Source organism: Saimiri boliviensis, chromosome 1 (assembly GCF_048565385.1).
Source record: "Saimiri boliviensis isolate mSaiBol1 chromosome 1, mSaiBol1.pri, whole genome shotgun sequence".
Classification (NCBI taxonomy): Eukaryota; Metazoa; Chordata; class Mammalia; order Primates; family Cebidae; genus Saimiri; species Saimiri boliviensis.
In genome coordinates, this window is record NC_133449.1 from 169,865,480 (window position 1) to 169,883,376 (window position 17,897).

A 17,897-nucleotide genomic window follows, 5' to 3' on the forward strand; every position below is an offset into this window, starting at 1 on the left:
CACTTTGGGAGGCCAGGGCAGGTGGATCACAAGGTTAGGAGTTCAAGACCAGCCTGGCCAACATGGTGAAACCCTGTTTCTACTAAAATACAAAAATTAGCTGGGCGTGGTGGTGTCTGCCTGTAATCCTGGCTACTGGGGAGACTGAGGCAGGAGAATCACTTGAACCCGGGAGGCGGAGGTTGCAGTGAGCCAAGATTGTGCCACTGCACTCTAGCCTGGGCAACAGAGTGAGACTCCATCTCAAAAACAGCAACAACAACGACAACAACAACAAAAAAACAAAAGTGAGCAAGTAGATGTGATCCCAGAACTCATAGGCTTCTAGGCCAGCAGAGGAGACAGAAAATTTGCAACAAGTAACACACACACACACACACACACACACACACACACACACACACAAATGTTGGGTGCTGTGGATCACACCTATAATATCAGCACTTTGGGAGGCTGAGGTGGGCAGATCATTTGAGATTAGGGGTTCAAGACCAGCCTAGTGGCCAACATGGTTGAACGCCATCCCTACTAAAAATTAGCCAGGTGTGGTGGCAGGCACCTGTAATCCCAGCGACTCAGGAGGCTGAGGCAAGAGAACTGCTTGAACTGGGGAGACAGAGGTCACAGTGAGCTGAGATCATGAAAAAAAAAAAAAAAAAGAATCTAACTATAAATCATAGTAAGTTCTGAGAGGCAGAGAACAATGTAAGTGTAATGGGGAGGAAGATCAGGGAAGTCGTCCAGGAGGGGGTGACACTGAGAAGTTCTAGGCCATTTATGTTCCCCCTACCTACCTGCACCCCAGGCCATACACTCTCTTTGAAGCAGAATTCACTGTTGAACCTGGAAACCCCACCAACTGCCTCTCATGTGTCCTCTGGGGTTAGCACCTTACCCCTGTCTCAACTCCCTTTTCACCAAATGAGAGGCTTAGTGGCCTGGAATACATGTGGGAGCTCTTGGAGATATGGAGGAGAAGGTGCGGCACCTGTCTCACTCTCTCTCTCTCTCTCTCTCTCTCTCTCTCTCTCTCTCCCTCCTCTCTCTGCTTCCTTAGTTAACTTGTGGGGGATGCAAGAAACATTTTTTTTTTTTTGAGATAGAGTCTTGCTCTGTCACTCAAGCTGGAGTGCAATGGTACAATCTTGGCTCACTGCAACCCCTGCCTGCCAGGTTTAAGCAATTCTCCTGCCTCAGCCTCCGAGTAACTAGGACTACAGGTATGCACCACCACACCCAGTTCATTTTTGTATTTTTAGTGGAGACGGGTTTCACCATGTTGGCCAGGCTGGTTTCAAACTCCCTGCCTCAAGTGATCCACCCGCCTCAGTCTCCCAAAGTGCTAGGATTACAGGCGTGAGCTACTGCACCTGGCCGCAACAAGCATTTTTGATTCAGTGGCTCCAAAGTGGCCAAGATGAAATAAGTGTTAGGATCTAGTCCAGTAACTTCAGCTTCTCTCCTTCCTTCATTCAACAAACGGTCAGTGAGCACTTTCTATTGGCCAGGCAGTGTTCTCCATGTGGGAGGCCCCCCTGCCCTCAAGGAGTTTATAGTGCAACGAAGGAGACGAATATTGACCAAATAATAACAAAAATAAGTGTGAGACTGAAGCTGTCATAAGCACGAGGAAGAATTGTACCTGGTGGTGAGAGCGTATAATAGGGATTTGACCTGGGGGGCAGGAGGACATCCTGGAGGAAATGAAGTTGTACTGAGATCTGAAAGATGAATATAAATTAACCAGCTGAAGACAAGAAGGAAGAGCGTTCTAGATGGTCAAGCACACCAGCTTCAAAGCAGGGCCAGTGTTGACTTCTTCAGTAAAGTTGGTTCAAGTTCAAGCCAGCACTGGGTCACACTGCCTACACAGAAGGAACAGCATTCCAGATGGGGGGGGGGGAAGTCTATGCAAAAGCCCTGTGGTGAGGCCCCCTGGGATCAAGAGAACGACAGGGAATTTTCTCTTCGCTGCCATTGAAGTGAGGGGATGAAGAGGAGAGGTTTGTTTGATTCAGCCTGACCCTGGTTCCAGCCTTTCGCTGCTGCCCTGACTCACTCCGTCCCCACCACTTTGCCCATTGCCCTCCAGCCTGGTCTGGTCAGGCACAGCAGCTTCAAAGCAGGGCTAGTGTCGAGTTCTTCAGTAACCTCGGTTCCAGTTCAAGTCAGTACTGGGTCACACTACCTAGACAGAAGGAAGAAGACCTGGCCTTTGGGAGACTGAGGTGGGCGGATCACCTGAGGTCAGGAGTTTGAGACCAGCCTGGCCAACATGATGAAACCCCATCTCTACTAAAAATACAAAAATTAGCCAGGTGTGGTGGTGCACACTTGTAGTCTCAGCTACTCAGAAGGTTGAGGCAGGAGAATTGCTTGAACCCAGGAGGCAGAGGTTGCAGTGAGCTGAGATCGCACCCCTGCCTTCCAGCCTGGGTGACGGAGCGAGACTTCATCTCCAAAAAAAAAAAGAAAGAAAGAAAGAAAGAGAAATGGAAAGGGGGGAAAAATGATGACTTATATTCTTAAGTCCCTGCCTGCCACATGCTTCTTCTCCCCACCACTATCCCTTCTCAGTTCATCCTTTGGGCATCTGATCCCAGTAGCTGTTGTCTCAAGCTCTGAGCCCAAAAAACCATTTCCCCCTTCTCAGGCTGTTACCCAGGCCCCGTCCTGCAGCTGTCTCCGGCCTCTGCACAAAAAGTCACCATTCGGCTTCCCCTGGTCCCCAGCTTGTTCTTTGGTGGCTCCACAAAACCATCCCTCCTCCTCTGAGAGACAATATCCCTGCTCTTGCTCAGTTTGGGCAGTCATTCAACAAACAAATAGCAACTTAATTTTTTTCTGCTTATAAAATAGTACCTGCTTATTGTAGAAATATGAGAAATAGAAAAAAAAATTAAAAGGAAAACCACCCATCATTCTACAATCTAGGGAGAACCACAACCAACTACTAATTTGATATGAAACATTTCAAATATGTACAAAAGTAGAGAGAATGATGTCATGAACCTGTATGATACCACTATCCAGCTTCAACTAATGCCTTACCTTGTTTCACCTATATCCCTACCCTTATGCTCCCCTTGGATTGTTCTGAAGCAAATCTCAGACATCATATAATTTCATCTGGGTCTCCACTATCTGTAACAGATGATTTTTTTGTTCTATTTTGGGACAGTGTCTCCCTCTCTTGCTGAGGCTGTGGTACAATCTTGGCTCACTGCAGCTCTCGCCTCCCAGGTTCAAGCGATTCTCGTGCCTCAGCCTCCCGAGTAGCTAGGATTATTACAGATGTGCACCACCATGTCCAGCTAATATTTTGTATTTTCAGTAGAGACAAGGTTTTGCCATGTTGGCCAGGCTGGTCTTGAACTCCTGGTCTCAAGTGATCCACCCTCCTTGGCCTCCCAAAATGCTGGGATTACAGGCGTGAGCTATCATTTCCAGTCAGATGATTCTTTTATGAGGTCCACATTTTATATTTGGGTGAGTGTCTCTTAGGTATTTTAATGTAAAAGACTTCCCCTCCATCTTCCATTTTTGCAATTTATTTGCTGAATCATTACTTTTTCATATATGTCTTTCTAAACTCTTTTCTTTGTGTAATCAAAGAACATGCACAAGCTTCATTTTTAAAAAATCTCATTCACATAAAAAAATTGTTCACAAACATGTCACACTTTTATGTGACACTTTATTTACATGTCGAGAACTGTTATTCCCAGTCATGTGGTACGTTTCTTACCAGTTTTTTTTTTTTTTTCAAATAGGAATTGAGGCCATACTGTCCACCAGAATTATAGCTTTTTTCTTCTTTGCAATATATCCTGAGAATTTCCCCCATATCTTTTGAAATTCTTCAAAAGTCATTTGATTGTTGCAGAATCCCTCATATGAATATACATATCATTTTTCTAATGCTAACAGGCATTTGCTACATTAGAAACCTACACATTAATTTACTTTTTTTTTTGAGATGAAGTCTCGCTCTGTCTTCAGGCTGGAGTGCAGTGGTGTTATCTCGGCTCGCTGCAACTGTCAATTCCAGGGTTCAAGTGATTCTCCTGCCTCAGTCTCCTGAGTAGCTGGGACTACAGGTGGATACTGCCGTGACTAGCTAATTTTTAGTAGAGATGGGTTTTCATGCTGCTGCCCAGGATGGGCTCGATCTGTTGGCCTCATGATCAGCCTGCCTCAGCCTCCCAAAGTGCTGGGATTACAGGCATGAGCCACCACACCTGGCCTCACTCACATCTTAACACAATTAAATTCAGGCTGTTGTCAGCGTGACTTCCTAGATTTTTTTGAGCATGATGTAGAGAGTATTTCATTACAGCCCAGCCTATGGGATACTCCCTTATACTCACTCATACACACACCCTAAACTCAGTAAGGCAGGAACCGTATTTATCATCTTTTAAATCCTGGGACCTGTCACAGGCACTGGCACATAGTAGGTGCTTGGAAAATGGTTGTCTAAATGTAGTCCATTTCTTCCACTTTTACTTTTCACTATTCCCCAAATCCTGGAAGAGTCCCTTATATCTGCTGCTGGGGCTCCAAGGCCTCTCTGCTGAAGCCCAGTACGTTGTTGTGTGTCAGATAATAGGCAGTGGAGAGCGGTGGCTCATGCCTGTAATCCCAGCACTTTGGGAGGCCGAGGTGGATGGATCACTTGAGGTCAGGAGTTTGAGACCAGCCTGGCCAACATGGTGAAACCCCATCTCTACTAAAAATACAAACATTAGCTGGGTGTGGTGGTGGGCACCTGTAATCCCAGCTACTTGGGAGGCTGAGGCAGGAGAATTGCTTGAACCTGGGAGGCGGAGGTTGCAGTGAGCCGAGATTGTGCCATTGCACTCCAGCCTGGGCAACAGAGTGAGACTCAAGCTCAAAAAGAAAAAAAAAAAAAAAAAGATCATAGGCTCTGGAGTCATATTAGGCTGGTTTTCAGGTTGCAAGTCTGCTAGGTCCAGCTGTGTGACTCTGGTATAGTCTCACAACCTCTCTAAGCCCTATTTTCATCCGTTGGAAAATCTAGATAATCAACTTATCTTCACAGTGGTTCTGAGGATAAAAAAGACAAGTATATCACCCAGTCAGCTTAGACTAGGAAGCTCTCAGTAAATGGTTAAAAAAGAGGTCTCTGTCTCTCCCCTCTGCTCATCTCACCCAACTTCACACAGCTGGCAGCCCACCCGTTTGGCCCTCAACCTTCAACCATTTCTCAGGACTCCTCCTTACAGTCCTGACTGTCATGGTTCCAAGACCACCTTTCCACGCAGCTTTATTCCCTCAACACCACTGCCCACCATGACAGGGCATCCCCCTAACCTATGGCATCTGGTTCCATGGTCCACGTGACAACACCTGCACTCTCCTCCCGGCAACCCCTCCCTGCTTGCTTGCTCTCCCCACACTATTCCCACTAGGCCTCTTCCCCTGGGGCTGGGACCACCTGGCCTTGGCCCTGCATCTTCAGCCAGGCCCAGAGAGAGTTCAGTCAGGCTGGAAGTAAGGACCCTGGATATTCATGGAGACAGAGGCTGCCATTCTCCCACAGAAACTTCCACCCTTCGTCCTTTCACAGAAGCATGAGTGATTTTTAAATATTTAAATCCAGTCATGATAACCCCCTTTTCAAATACCTCAGTGGCTTCTCAGAGCTCTTGAGATGACACCGAAATCACCACCTCCCCTTGTGGCAGCCACCTGACTTTCTCTTAGTCCTGTGAACTCACCAAGCTCCTTCCAGCCTCAGAGGCCCGGGACTGTTACTCCTTCCCGGAAAGCCCTCTCCCACAACACTGCTCTTCTCCTGGGTAACTTAATTTTATCCCTTAACTTTTTACTTTGAAATGTTTCCAACCCATCGAAAAGTTGAAAAATAGAGTGATAAACATCCAAATATGTATCCTTTACTCATTTTATCTAGATTCATCAATTGTTAATATTTCGCACATTTTATCTCTTTCTCTCCCTCTGCGCGCGCGCACACACACACACACGCACACACACACACACACACACAGAGTCCTTTTCCTGAACCATTTAAGAGTTTGAGCTACAAACATTGTAACATCTGAAATACTTTAATATATGTTTCCTACGAACAAAAACATTCTCCCCTCATACGTGTATGTGTGTATATATATACATATATGAGGAGGTCTCACTCTGTTACCCAGGCTGGAGTGCAGTGGTGTGATCTCAGCCCACTGCAGCCTTGACCTCCTGGGCTTAAGTAATCTTCTCACCTCAGTCTCCTGAGTAGCTAGGACTACAGGTATGCAACACCACGCCTGGGTAATTTTTTATTTTTTTTGTGGAGACAGGGTCTCACTATTTTGCCCAGGCTGGTCTTGAACTCCTGGATTCAAGCAATCATTCCACCTTAGCCTCCCAAAGTGTTGGGATTACAGGCATGAGCTACAGCACCTGGCCAACATTCTCCTATATAATCACAAAGGAATGATCACATTTGAGGAATTTAACATTAATACGATAATATAAAACCCACCAGCAGATTTTCATAAACGCTCAGTGTATTCTTTTATCCTGTTTTATTTTTTTGTTTGTTTTTGTTTTTGTTTCTTTTGAAACAGAGTCTTGCTCTGTCCCCCAGCTTGGAGTGCAGTGGTGTAATCTCGGCTCACTGCAACCTCCACCTCCCAGGTTCAAGCGATTCTCTTGCTTCAGCCTCCTAAGTAACTGGGATTACAAGCACATGCCAACACGCCCGGCTAATTTTTTTGTATTTTTAGTAGAGATGGGGTTTCACCATGTTGGTCAGGTTGGGCTAGAACTCCTGACCTCGTAACCTGCCCACTTGGCCTTGGCCTCCAAAAGTGCTGGGATTACAGGCCTGAGCCACTGTGCCTGGCTTTTTTTTTTTTTTTTTTTTTTTTTTTAAATACAGGATTTCTTCAAGGAGCATAAATTACATTTGGTTGTCACGTCTCTTTCCTCTTCTTTAATCTGGAGCAGACTTTTAGTCTTTATAATTTTTTTAATGACATGGATATTTTTAAAGAGTCCAGGCCAATTGTCCTTTAAAATGTCCCCTAATCTGGATGTGCTGGCTATTTTCCGATGGTTAGATTCAGATTACACACCTTGGTAGGAATTCTTCCCGCAGCATTACACTGGGACTCATCTAACGTCGCCTGTCACACTGCGAGTGATGCTGAGTTTGTCCACGTGGTAAACAGTGTCCCAGATGTCTCCATTATAAAAATGTATTTTTATAAAGATATTTTAAAATATTTGTGATGAAGTAATCTGTGGATGGTATTTTGAGCTAGGCGGCAGCCCTTCATGAAATTTTAGTATTCACTGATGATCCCTGCCTGTATCTGTTTCTACAACAGCAATTACAAAGCAGTGATTTTCTATCATTTCTTCTACATATATTTGCTGGTATTCTTCTGAAAACTACCTGGATAATTTCTTCATATTTAAATGCACTGTCTTTTCCCTCAGGGAAGCCTAGACTGGCCAAGCTGCTTACCCTGTCTCTCTCTCTCTCTCTCTCTCTCTCTCTCTCTCTCTCTCTCTCTCTCTTTTTGAGACAGAGTCTCACTCTGCCGCCAGGCTGGAGTGCAGTGGTGCGATCTTGGCTCACTGCAACCTCCACCTCCTGGGTTCAAGGGATTCCCCTGCCTCAGCCTCCCGAGTAGCTGGGACTACAGGTGCATGACTCCATGCCCAGCCAATTTTTTTTAATTATTATTTTAGTAGAGACCACCTTGGCCAGAATGGTCTCAATCTCCTGACTTGGTGATCTGCCACCTCAGCCTCCCAAAGTGCTGGGATTACAGGCGTGAGCCACCATGCCCAGCCCCTACCTCTCTTTATACCCTCTGGTAGCCCCTGACACAGCCCATAGCAAGTATCACAATTGCAATTACCGTATTGTGTAATTATTTAATATCAGCCTCTCAGTGCCACCATGAGCACCATAAAGATGGACTATTTTTGCCATATTCACAGCCACTACCCCAGCACCTAGCTCTGTGTCTGGTACATAGTAATTGCTCAAGAAATAATTGTTGAATTAATGGAAACAGAATTACAACTCTTCCCACTTCGGGAAAGGAGAATTGAGATTCCTGCTTTCCCCTTCAGCCCTAGCTTTATGTTCATTGTGATGTTATAGAGGTCTCGCACAACAGCCTTGTGTCTGTTCTTAGGCTGAATTCACCTACTTGGGGATGGGGAATCCCAGACTGGGCAAAACCAAAAGCAGGGACAGACCTTTGAAAAATTGTAAAGCAGTTCTTGGTTGTGCCCAGTCGCCATGATAAAATAGGCACACACACACACGCACACGCACACACACACACACACACACACACACACACATTTTCATGCCTTTGGCCCATCCTACAGCCCTTCCCATGGTGCCAAACCCTTCTTCTTACCTTACAGTCACATAACTGTCTCTGCTAGCCTCTTCCCATTCATGCAAGCAAAAAATATTTATTGAAAAACTTCTCTGAGCTAAATGGTGCCAAACAGTTACCTAAAGGGCAGACTGTGGGTATGTGCCAGGGCTGTTTCCCACCAACACTCCCCTGCAAATTGAAACAATGTAATCCTTGGAAATTCAAAAACCATGGGAATTATCACTATGGGAAATACCCAAGTAGAGTTGAACCTTCTGAGAAGTAAAGGTTTCTTCTTATAGTTTAGTATTTTTTTAAATTATGAGTCAGGCCGGGCGTGGTGGCTCATGCCTGTAATCCCAGCACTTTGGGAGGCCAAGGCGGGTGGATCACGAGGTCAGGAGATCGAAACTAGCCTGGCTAATATGGTAAAACCCTGTCTCTACTAAAAATACAAAAATTAGCCAGGCATGGTGGTGTGTACCTGCAGTCCCAACTACTCAGGAGACTGAGGCAGAAGAATCACTTGATCCCAGGAGGTGGAGGTTGTAGTGAGCCGAGATCATGCCATTACACTTCAGCTTGGGCGACAAAGCGAGACTCTGTCTCAAAAAAAAAAAAATTATGAATCATTTCATGTTTTTTCAACACTCAAAGAGTTTCTAAAAGTTTCAATTAGGTCCAAGCACTAGGCTTGGTACTAGGTGCTTTGGTAGGAAACAGGTGGAGTCCCCGCCTCACAGAGGTCAGTGTGGTGGAGGAGCAGACAGCAGTTGCAGTGTGACTAGTGCCACGTGGGGCAGCCACTGGGGTGGGAGGACAGGGGAGGCACCTGCCCAATCTGGGTAGATTTAGAGATCCCCTCTGATAAATTTTATTTGTGTCACCATGGCAAAGTTTGGGGGACTGGCATTTTAGGGAACACCATCTGCCCAGGATCTGCAGCAAGAGGGAACTTGAGGGATAGGAAAGTGCACCTTGGAGAAGGTTTGCTGATAGAGTGTTTGAGAGTGGGGCTGGGAAGTTCTTATAAAATAGGAGGAGCAGGTTCTTATAGGCCTGTGGATTTTACTCCGTGGGTTTAGGAAATCACTGAATTTTCGAAATTTCTTCTCCCTGCCAGGCATGGTGGCTAATGCCTGTAATCCCAGCATTTTGGGAGGCGGAGGTGGGTGGATCACAAGGTCAGGAGATCAAGACCATCCTGGCCAACATGGTGAAACCTCGTCTCTACTAAAAACACAAAAATTAGCTGGGTGTGGTGGTGCATGTCTGTAGTCCCAGCTACTCAGGAGGATGAGGCAGGAGAATCGCTTGAACCTGGGGAGGCGGAGGTTGCAGTGAGCCAAGATCGTACCATTGCACTCCAGCCTGGGCAAGAAGAGCGAGACTCTGTCTCAAAAAAAGAAAAGACATTTTTTCTCCCTGCTCCGGGGCCTCCTAAATCTCCCCCTAGGTAGTTCCTAGGTCCCTACTTTTTCTCTAGCTCTGGAACGTTCTCTTCCATTTCCCACCTTCACAGTCCTCTGGAGAGGGTCTGATCTCCCTGTGACAGAAAGCCAGGCTGTCTCATGGTGGGTGGGGAAATGCACCATGTTAAGTGCATTGGACCAGCCTGGCCAACACGGTGAAACGACATCTCTACTAAAAATACAAAAATTAGCTGGGCATGGTGGAAAATGCCTGTCATCCCAGCTACTCTGGAGGCTGAGGCATGAGAATCGCTTGAACCCAGGAGGCAGAAGTTGCCGTGAGCCAAGACTGTGCCACTGAACTCTAGCTTGGATGACAGAGCGAGACCCTGTCTCAAGGAAAAAAATCCATCAGAGACGGTAAAGAGCTGGTTTGGGGAACTGACTTGTGGGATTCTGGCTTCTGAAGGATTGTAGAAGTGCCTCCTACCTTGCTGAGAGAAGCACAGGGTAGGGATAGGGTACTAGGTTTGGGAGCCCTAGGAGAGGACAGGCGGGGCATGAGCTGTGCCAGCCTGGGAATCTGTGCTCACCATCCTACTCTCTCCCCAGCTCCCAAAATGGCGATGACACCGGCACCTGGCCCAACAACCAGTTTGACACAGAGATGCTGCAAGCCATGATCCTGGCGTCCGCCAGCGGTAAGTGGTGCCAGTGTGCATGGGAGAGTGGGAGACCTGGGGTCCTGGGGTACATCCCACAGCCACCATGTCCGCAGACTGGGCATCAAACCTGTGTAGTTTCTCCAGATCTTTTGGCAGCTCTGAGGGGACCCACGATTCCAAACGTAAAGCCTGGAATTGTGGCTAAGGAACAGCAGAGGGACTGGGGCTCCTGGGATACCTGGAAGGGAGCGAACAAGGAAGACTCATGGAAGGAACAGTGGTTATGAGTCTGGCTCTGGAATGGGTCCTAGCTCTGCCTCTTCCTACTGCTATCCTTGGGACTTGGATCAATTTGCTCAATCTCTCTAAACCTCAGTTTCCTTAGCCTAGAAAATGCGGACAGGGACCCCCAAAGGGTTGTTGTAGAGATTAAATGAGATGTTACCACAAAGGCCATACCATAGAGTTCTGGGCCTGGTGCTTACAAACCCTCAAGCAATGAAAGTGGGTGTGGAAATCTCCAGCAGCGAGAACACCTCCTCTTTATGCGAGGCTCCTCTTTTGCTGCCCCTAACTCCAGGGTAGGATTCTGGTTTTCCCATAAGGTTGACTAAGAGTTTCCTTTGCAACAGAGATTCAGCCAATGGTGGTTGTCCCTGAAAAGTCACTAGGGCCCACAGCAAAAGAAGAATATCATTCCTCCTTCAGAGCACAGGCTTTAGAGGCAGGCCAATCTGGATTCAAATCCTGGCGCCACCACTTAGCAATGAGTCCTTAGGAAGTTATTAAACCCCTCAGTTTCACTTACTATTAATGGGCACAGTATTAACAGATCTCACTGTGCTGTTACCAGGGCCAAATGCAAAGCCCTCAGCACAGGACTGGCAGAAAGTAAGGGCACAATATATTATTATCTTTGCTGACCCAAGCCCATTTTTTACTGGGTAAAAAGCAGAATTAGAATAATGCCTATTAATAAAGACTAGCTTCTGGAGCAGCAAATCCTGGGCTTATAGGGAGGCTGGCAGAGGATTAAGGCATTGCCCTATATCGTGAACTGAGAGCCCTGCCCTCCAGCACGACCAGAGGACTGGTGGGTAGAGAACCAGGTGAAATCACAAGAAGCACCGTCATCGCAACTGGGCACACGCTAAACAAACTTCATGGGCCTCCTCTCAATAGCTCTTCAAGGCAGGTCTGACTTCTCACATTTGACAGATAAGAGAACAGAGAAGGCACTTGCCTCAGTTCTGAGTTGCAAAGCTGAGGTTCTAACCTGGCTCAACTTCCAAGTTTATGCCCTTTCTGCTATAGGGACTACGACTGCCTTTAGATCCAGCCTGAGCTTTCCTATTAGCTGAGCAGGACTAGAGGCTAATCTCTTCCTCAAGCTCTGCTTTATTCTTCCAGATCAGGGTTGCCAGATAAAATACAGGATGCCCAGTTAAATTTGAATTTCAGATAAACAGCAAGTACTGTTTTAGCATAAGTCAGTCTCAAATGTTGCATGAGACATAATGTTCTAAAAAAAAATGCTCATTGTTTACCTGAAATTCAAATTTAACTGGGGGCCCTGTACTTTTGTTTACTAAATCTGGCAACCCTACCCCAGATGTCTGTGAGGTTAAGTCGGGCCAGGCCTGTGGCTGATGGAGGGATGGAGAGAGGTGGCAGGGACTGCCAGCCTCCGAGGCAAAGCTGTCCCAGGTCTGGTGGGGCTACGGCTCCAGAGAGGCCAGAGACTGAGTATGAAATGGCAGGCAGCTGGGTCTCAGAAGATGCCAAGTTGGGCTCTTGAGGGAAATAAACAGGTATATTTAGCTGTCGTGGCCTTGCGCCCTGAGGCCAGGAAGCAGCTTTCTAGCCTAAATCCAGATGTTAAAAACAGAAGTGAAATCAGTATTTATGGCCCCAAACCCTTCCAGTGGGTCATCCAGCTCATTCTCCTGTCAAGGCCTCACTCCTTTGGCCCACACAGGGCCTGACCCTCGTCTAAGCCTGGGCTCTGGGGAACGGTCCCTGGGGGAGGTGGAGGTGGTGGGTCAGGCCCTGCTCTCACTTCCACACTGCTTCCTAGCCCTGAAACCAGAGAGCTTCCTGAAGTCCAACCCAGCTAAGCCTGTGGGGCTGCTGAGGGGGGTTAAGTAGGAGTGAGAGTAAGAACCAACACTTGGGAGGAGGCTTTTAAAATAAACATCTGGGGGGAGAGGTGCTGCTAAGGAGGCTGCGGTTTGCAGCTCAGCCAGCTGTGTTCCAGCTAATCAGGCCTCCCTGGGCTACTCTGGAGTTGCTTCCTCAGCCCTGGGCTGAGGTGGCTTAAGAGGACACAGGGAGGTCAGGGAGCTGGAAACTGAGTTTCCCTGAGCAGAGGCTGGCACAGGAGAAGAGGCATCACCCCCAGCTCGTCCAGGCCAGAAGATATCCAGCTTCCTGAGACTCTCCTAAGTCTGCCTCTCCTTGGACCAAGAGAAAATCCCAGCCCTTGACCAGGGTGGGCCTTTCAGGGAGTGGGGTGTAGTGGGAGGGGCACTGTGAACTGGACCACAGCAATCCAACTTCTTCCCCTCAGATTCATAAATGGGGAAACAGGCTTGAGCCGCGCAGGGCCTTGACCAAGGTCACACAGGTCCTTAGTGGCAGAGCAGGGCAGATATTCTCTTTCTATTACATTCTTGATTTCCATATCTTCTGTCCCTCCTGGGCCAGCCTGACTTCAGGGCACCCACCATGAGGTGGGTGGGGGATGGCTTTGTCATTTCACCCACTGGGGGTGCTTCTCAGAGATCTTGGGTGCACATAGGACATGGGTGGGCCCAGCTTCTAGCTACTCAAGTCAGGTCCTTCCTGTTATTCTGTTTCTACCTCCCTTCTCCCTGCTTCTCCGAGTGCCTCCTCATTCTTTTCTGTGTGCTTGGAGACTACCCCACCCCCACCCCTCTTTCTCTGGCGCCTCTGAGGTCTCCCCTCTAGCCCCTAAATCACTCTGGAATCCTGGCTCTTTGAAGACAGATCTGGACCCCTCCCCTACCCCTTCCATTCCCAGCTGGGAGGGGCCGGAAGAGGCTGGCAGAGGCTGAGGGCCGGCAGGAGGGGAGGGGGCGCGGTGGTGGTGGACCTGGCTCCCTTTCGGAGTTAATTAGGGAAAACAGAGAAAGGTCAGTGGAATGAAAGGGCTGGGGGTGGGGGGCCAGCTGGGGTAGGAGAGGAGGAAGTGGGCAGCCGCTCCCTCCCACCCAACCCCTCTCCCCCGCCCCCAGAAGGCTCTCAGCTCCCGGGATTTGCGACACGAAATGGAGGCTGGAGAAATCCGAGCGCTCCCGCATGGAAGAGGAAAACCGAGGCGCATCCAGGCTCTCCCCTCCATGTGCCCTCCCCCTCTTATGCTGGCGTGAAAATATTTCCTGTCTCTCTATTTCTCAATCCCTGGTTGATGTCCCAGGATTACTCAGCCTCTCCGGCTTTAGTCACTCTCTGTACCCACTCCCAGGGTCTAGGGTGCGGGCAGAGGGAGGCGGGGAGGGAAGCTCTCTCAGCTAGGCCTGGGCTGGCCTGGGCATCCCTGAGGTTTTAACTATATCCCAGCCACAGAGGATCTCAGGGCCTCCAGCAGCAACCCCCAAGGAGTCAAACTCTTGTTTCCTCCTCTCCCACCCCGACCCGGTCAGGGCAGGTGAAGGGTAGAGGTGATGACATGCTGGATGATGATGGTGTATTGCACAGGACGAAGCACATCTCATTTAGTCCTCACAGCAACCCTATCAGGTAGTAAAGTGTGTCTCAGCCTTTCCAGTGCATACAGATCAGCGGGCAACTCCGAGAGGCTGCATTCTAAACAAGTTCCTGGGTGACGCCGAGCCAGGGCCACAGTGTGGACTTCTCTGGCCCCCAGTTTCTTCTTCTATACATTGGGACGTTGGGTCAGAGGTGCTCTCCGATGTCACCTAGCTGTGACACTCTAAGCCTGTGCCTAAAGTGTCCCTGAGACGTCTAGTCCCCGAGAGCATCATCTCCTCAGCTTCATACAACAGGACTCTTCTCCATCTTCTGACTACGTCCTATTCACTCAGAGCAGGGATAAGGTCTAAGCTGCTCCTAGTGGTGGTGACTGACCGTCCCTTCCAGCATGCGTTTAGGTACACTTGGGCCCGAATCCCCTCTACCAAGTGCTGCCTGGTATGGCCTTGGTCCTTCTAAGCCTTGGTTCCCTCATCGGTAAAATGAGGGTCATAGCACATACCTGGCTGGGCTGTGGTGCAGAGGTTAAAAGTGATCGTGCATGTGAAGCATCTGGCAGAGTGCCTGGCACAGGGTAGGCGGTCAAATGCTGTTTTGAAATACAAAAATTAGCCAGGCATTGTGGCGCGTGCTTGTAATCCCAGCTACTCAGGAGGCTGAGGCAGGAGAATCACTCGAACTCGGGAGGTGGAGGTTGCAGTGAGCCGAGATTGTGCCATTGCACTCCAGCCTGGGGGACAGAGCGGGACTCCTTGTATCAAAAAAAAAAAATTTTTTTTTAAATGCCGTTTTGAAATGGAGGCTTGGAAGAATGCCCCTCACCCCCACCCTGCACAATTATTAACAGAACTACTGAATCTCTACTCCATGCCAGGCCTTGCTTGGCAAAGGCTAGGGACATATACAAACCATGGCTGCTGCCCTCCAGGAGTCCGGGGTCTAGTGTGGGAAATCAGAGCCTCCCTTGAGAAGGACCAGGGCAAGGAACTGAGAGCCCGTGTCACAGCCCTGAGAGAAATACTAGCGAATGTGTTTTGAGCACTTTCATCCACCAGCTCTATTCTAGGTACTTTACATACATTTTCTCATTTAGCCTTTTTTTTTTTTTTTTTTTTTTTTTTTTTTTTTTTTTTTTTTTTTTTAGACAGAGTTTCGCTCTTGTTACCGCTACCCTCAGCTCTTGTGGAGAGAGTCTGCCTTGGTGACCCCTGTATTCCCAGTGCTCAGCATGGTCAGGGCCCAGGGTGCCGTGTAGGCATTCATTAACTGCTGGGAGTATAAGAGAGTGACTGTTGAGAACCCTGATTTAGCTCCCACCTGATCTTCCTCTGTCTCTGCAGAAGCTGCTGATGGGAGCTCCACCCTGGGAGGGGGTGCCGGCACCATGGGCTTGAGCGCCCGCTACGGACCCCAGTTCACCCTGCAGCATGTACCCGACTACCGCCAGAACGTCTACATCCCAGGCAGCAATGCCACACTGACCAACGCAGCTGGCAAGCGGGATGGCAAGGCCCCAGCAGGTGGCAATGGCAACAAGAAGAAGTCGGGCAAGAAGGAGAAGAAGTAACGTGGAGGCCAGGCCAAGAGCCACAGGGCAGCCTCCCCCCCAACCAGCCCAGCTTCTCCTTACCTGTACCCAGGCCTCAGAGTTTCAGGGCTCACCCCCAGAATACTGGTAGAGGCCAAGGCCATGCTCCCCTTGGGAAACAGAAACAAGTGCCCAGTCAACACCCACCCCCTTTTGCCCCCAGGGGGTTGAATATGCAAAGGGAGTTCTGCTGGGAACCCCCATCCAATCAATTGCTGTACCCATGGGGGTAGTGAGGTTAGGGTAGACAGTAAGAACCATTTGCCACACCCCCTTTGGTTACAGCTGAACTCCTGCATCTTCCAAATCAATCAGGCCCATCCATCCCCTGCCTCTCTCCTCTCCACCCTACCCCACTCCAACAGTTCCTCTCTCTTGAGTAAGATGGTTGGGGTGTTGAGGTACCAGGTAACCTACAAGGCTCTTCGTGCTGAAGACTTGGAAAGGCATCATGACCTCTTGGCCTCTCTTTTGTCAGTCTTCCCCCAAAGCATGGTTTGGTGCCAGCCCCCTCGCCTCCTTCCAGAGCCTGAGATCAATGCTCATATTTTGGAGGACATGGTCACCATCCCCATGGTACTGATGCTTGCTGGATTTAGGGAGGGCATTTTGCTACCAAGCCTCTTCCTGACACCCTGGGGACCAGTCTTCTGTTTTGTTTTGGTTTTCATTGTTTGACATTCCCACTGCATGCTGTGACTTCCCCCACTCCTCCTCAAACAAGAGACTCTACTGCATGTTCTAAGACGGTATGGGATGGTAAGATAAAGTAGGGAAGTATGTGGATGTGGATGGTGGGGGCATGGACAAAGCTTGACACATCAAAGCAGCAGGGCCTTGCGGGAGGCTCTGTATGTCCCCAGGGGACTGACAAGATCCTCCAAATTTCAGCCATAAACCAAGAACTAGGCTGGACCATCCCCACTACATATAGGGCTCAGCCCAGGCAGCCAGCTTTGGGCTGAGCTACCAGGACCAATGGATTAAACTGGCATTTCAGTCTAAGAAAGCTCAAAGCAGGTTTAGGACCAGATCCCCTGGAGAGGTCAGAGGGACCTCTGTGGGTGCTGGGTACTCCAGAGGTGCCACTGGTGGAAGGGTAGTGGAGCCCCAGCAGGTAGGGTGCAGGCCGGCCAGGCCATTCTTAGTCCCTGGGTTAGCAGGCAGGGACCAAATGAACAGAAAGTCTCAGTCCAGAATGGGGCTTCTCCCCAGGGCCCCTGCCCTCCTCAAGCCTCTGACTTTCACCTTACCAGGTGCCATTTCTTCTCCGAGAAGGCCACTGCCCAGGCCCCCAGTGCGCCCCCTAGTGGCCGTAGCCTGGTTAAAGTTCCCCAGTGCCTCCTTGTGCATAGACCTTCCTCTCCCACCCGCTTCTGCCCCCGGGGCCCCGGCCATCCAGCGGGGCTGCCAGAGAGCCCCAGACCTGCCCTTACAGTAGTGTAGAGCCCCCTCTCCCTCTTTCGGCTGGTGTAGAATAGCCAGTAGTGTAGTGCGGTGTGCTTTTACGTGATGGCGGGTGGGTAGCGGGCGGCGGGCTCCGCGCAGCCGCCTGTCCTTGATCTGCCCGCGGCGGCCCGTGTTGTGTTTTGTGCTGTGTCCACGCGCTGCGGCGACCCCCTCCCCCATACTCACTCCTCCTATAAGCGCTTCTCTTCGCATAGCCACGTAGCTCCCACCCCACCCTCTTCCTGTGTCTCACGCAAGTTTTATACTCTAATATTTATATGGCTTTTTTTCTTCGACAAAAAAATAATAAAAAGGTTTCTTCTGAAAGGCTGAACGTTTCTGTGTAAGCGATGGAAGCTCCTGGCATATGTGCATGAAGTGATGAGCTGAGAGGTGGGTGCTGGAAGAAGGGCGGAATCGGGAGGCGACTTTGTGTCATTGCGCGTCTAAATCTGTTTCCGAATTGCGTGTGTGTGTGTGTGTGTGTGTGTCCGTGTGCGTGTGTGTATGACTGCAATATGGCTGCGTATGCTTGCAATGCCCTTGTGCCTGTGAGACGGTGTGCGATTGACTGTAAGTGTGCTTGTGGATCTGTGAACCGCGTGCCGTTGTGTGATCGGCTTTCGGGTCCGCGGTGGGGGTGGGGATCTGAGTGAGG

The 17,897-nt window shown here is 49.2% G+C and overlaps 1 protein-coding gene across 27 annotated transcripts in view; it reads left to right on the forward strand.

The window, feature by feature from the left end:
- LOC101029820 (protocadherin gamma-C4) overlaps positions 1-17,566 on the forward strand; it is a 186,330-nt gene extending 168,764 nt beyond the window's left edge. For all 27 annotated transcript variants that reach the window (XM_010338165.3, XM_074380801.1, XM_074380769.1 and 24 more), the window contains 2 exons: positions 10,415-10,503; positions 15,543-17,566. In XM_010338165.3, coding sequence (XP_010336467.3) covers positions 10,415-10,503; positions 15,543-15,769 — 316 coding nt within the window. In that variant the 3' untranslated portion in view covers positions 15,770-17,566. The remainder of the gene's footprint in view (positions 1-10,414; positions 10,504-15,542) is intronic.
- The last annotated feature ends 331 nt before the right edge of the window (positions 17,567-17,897 follow it).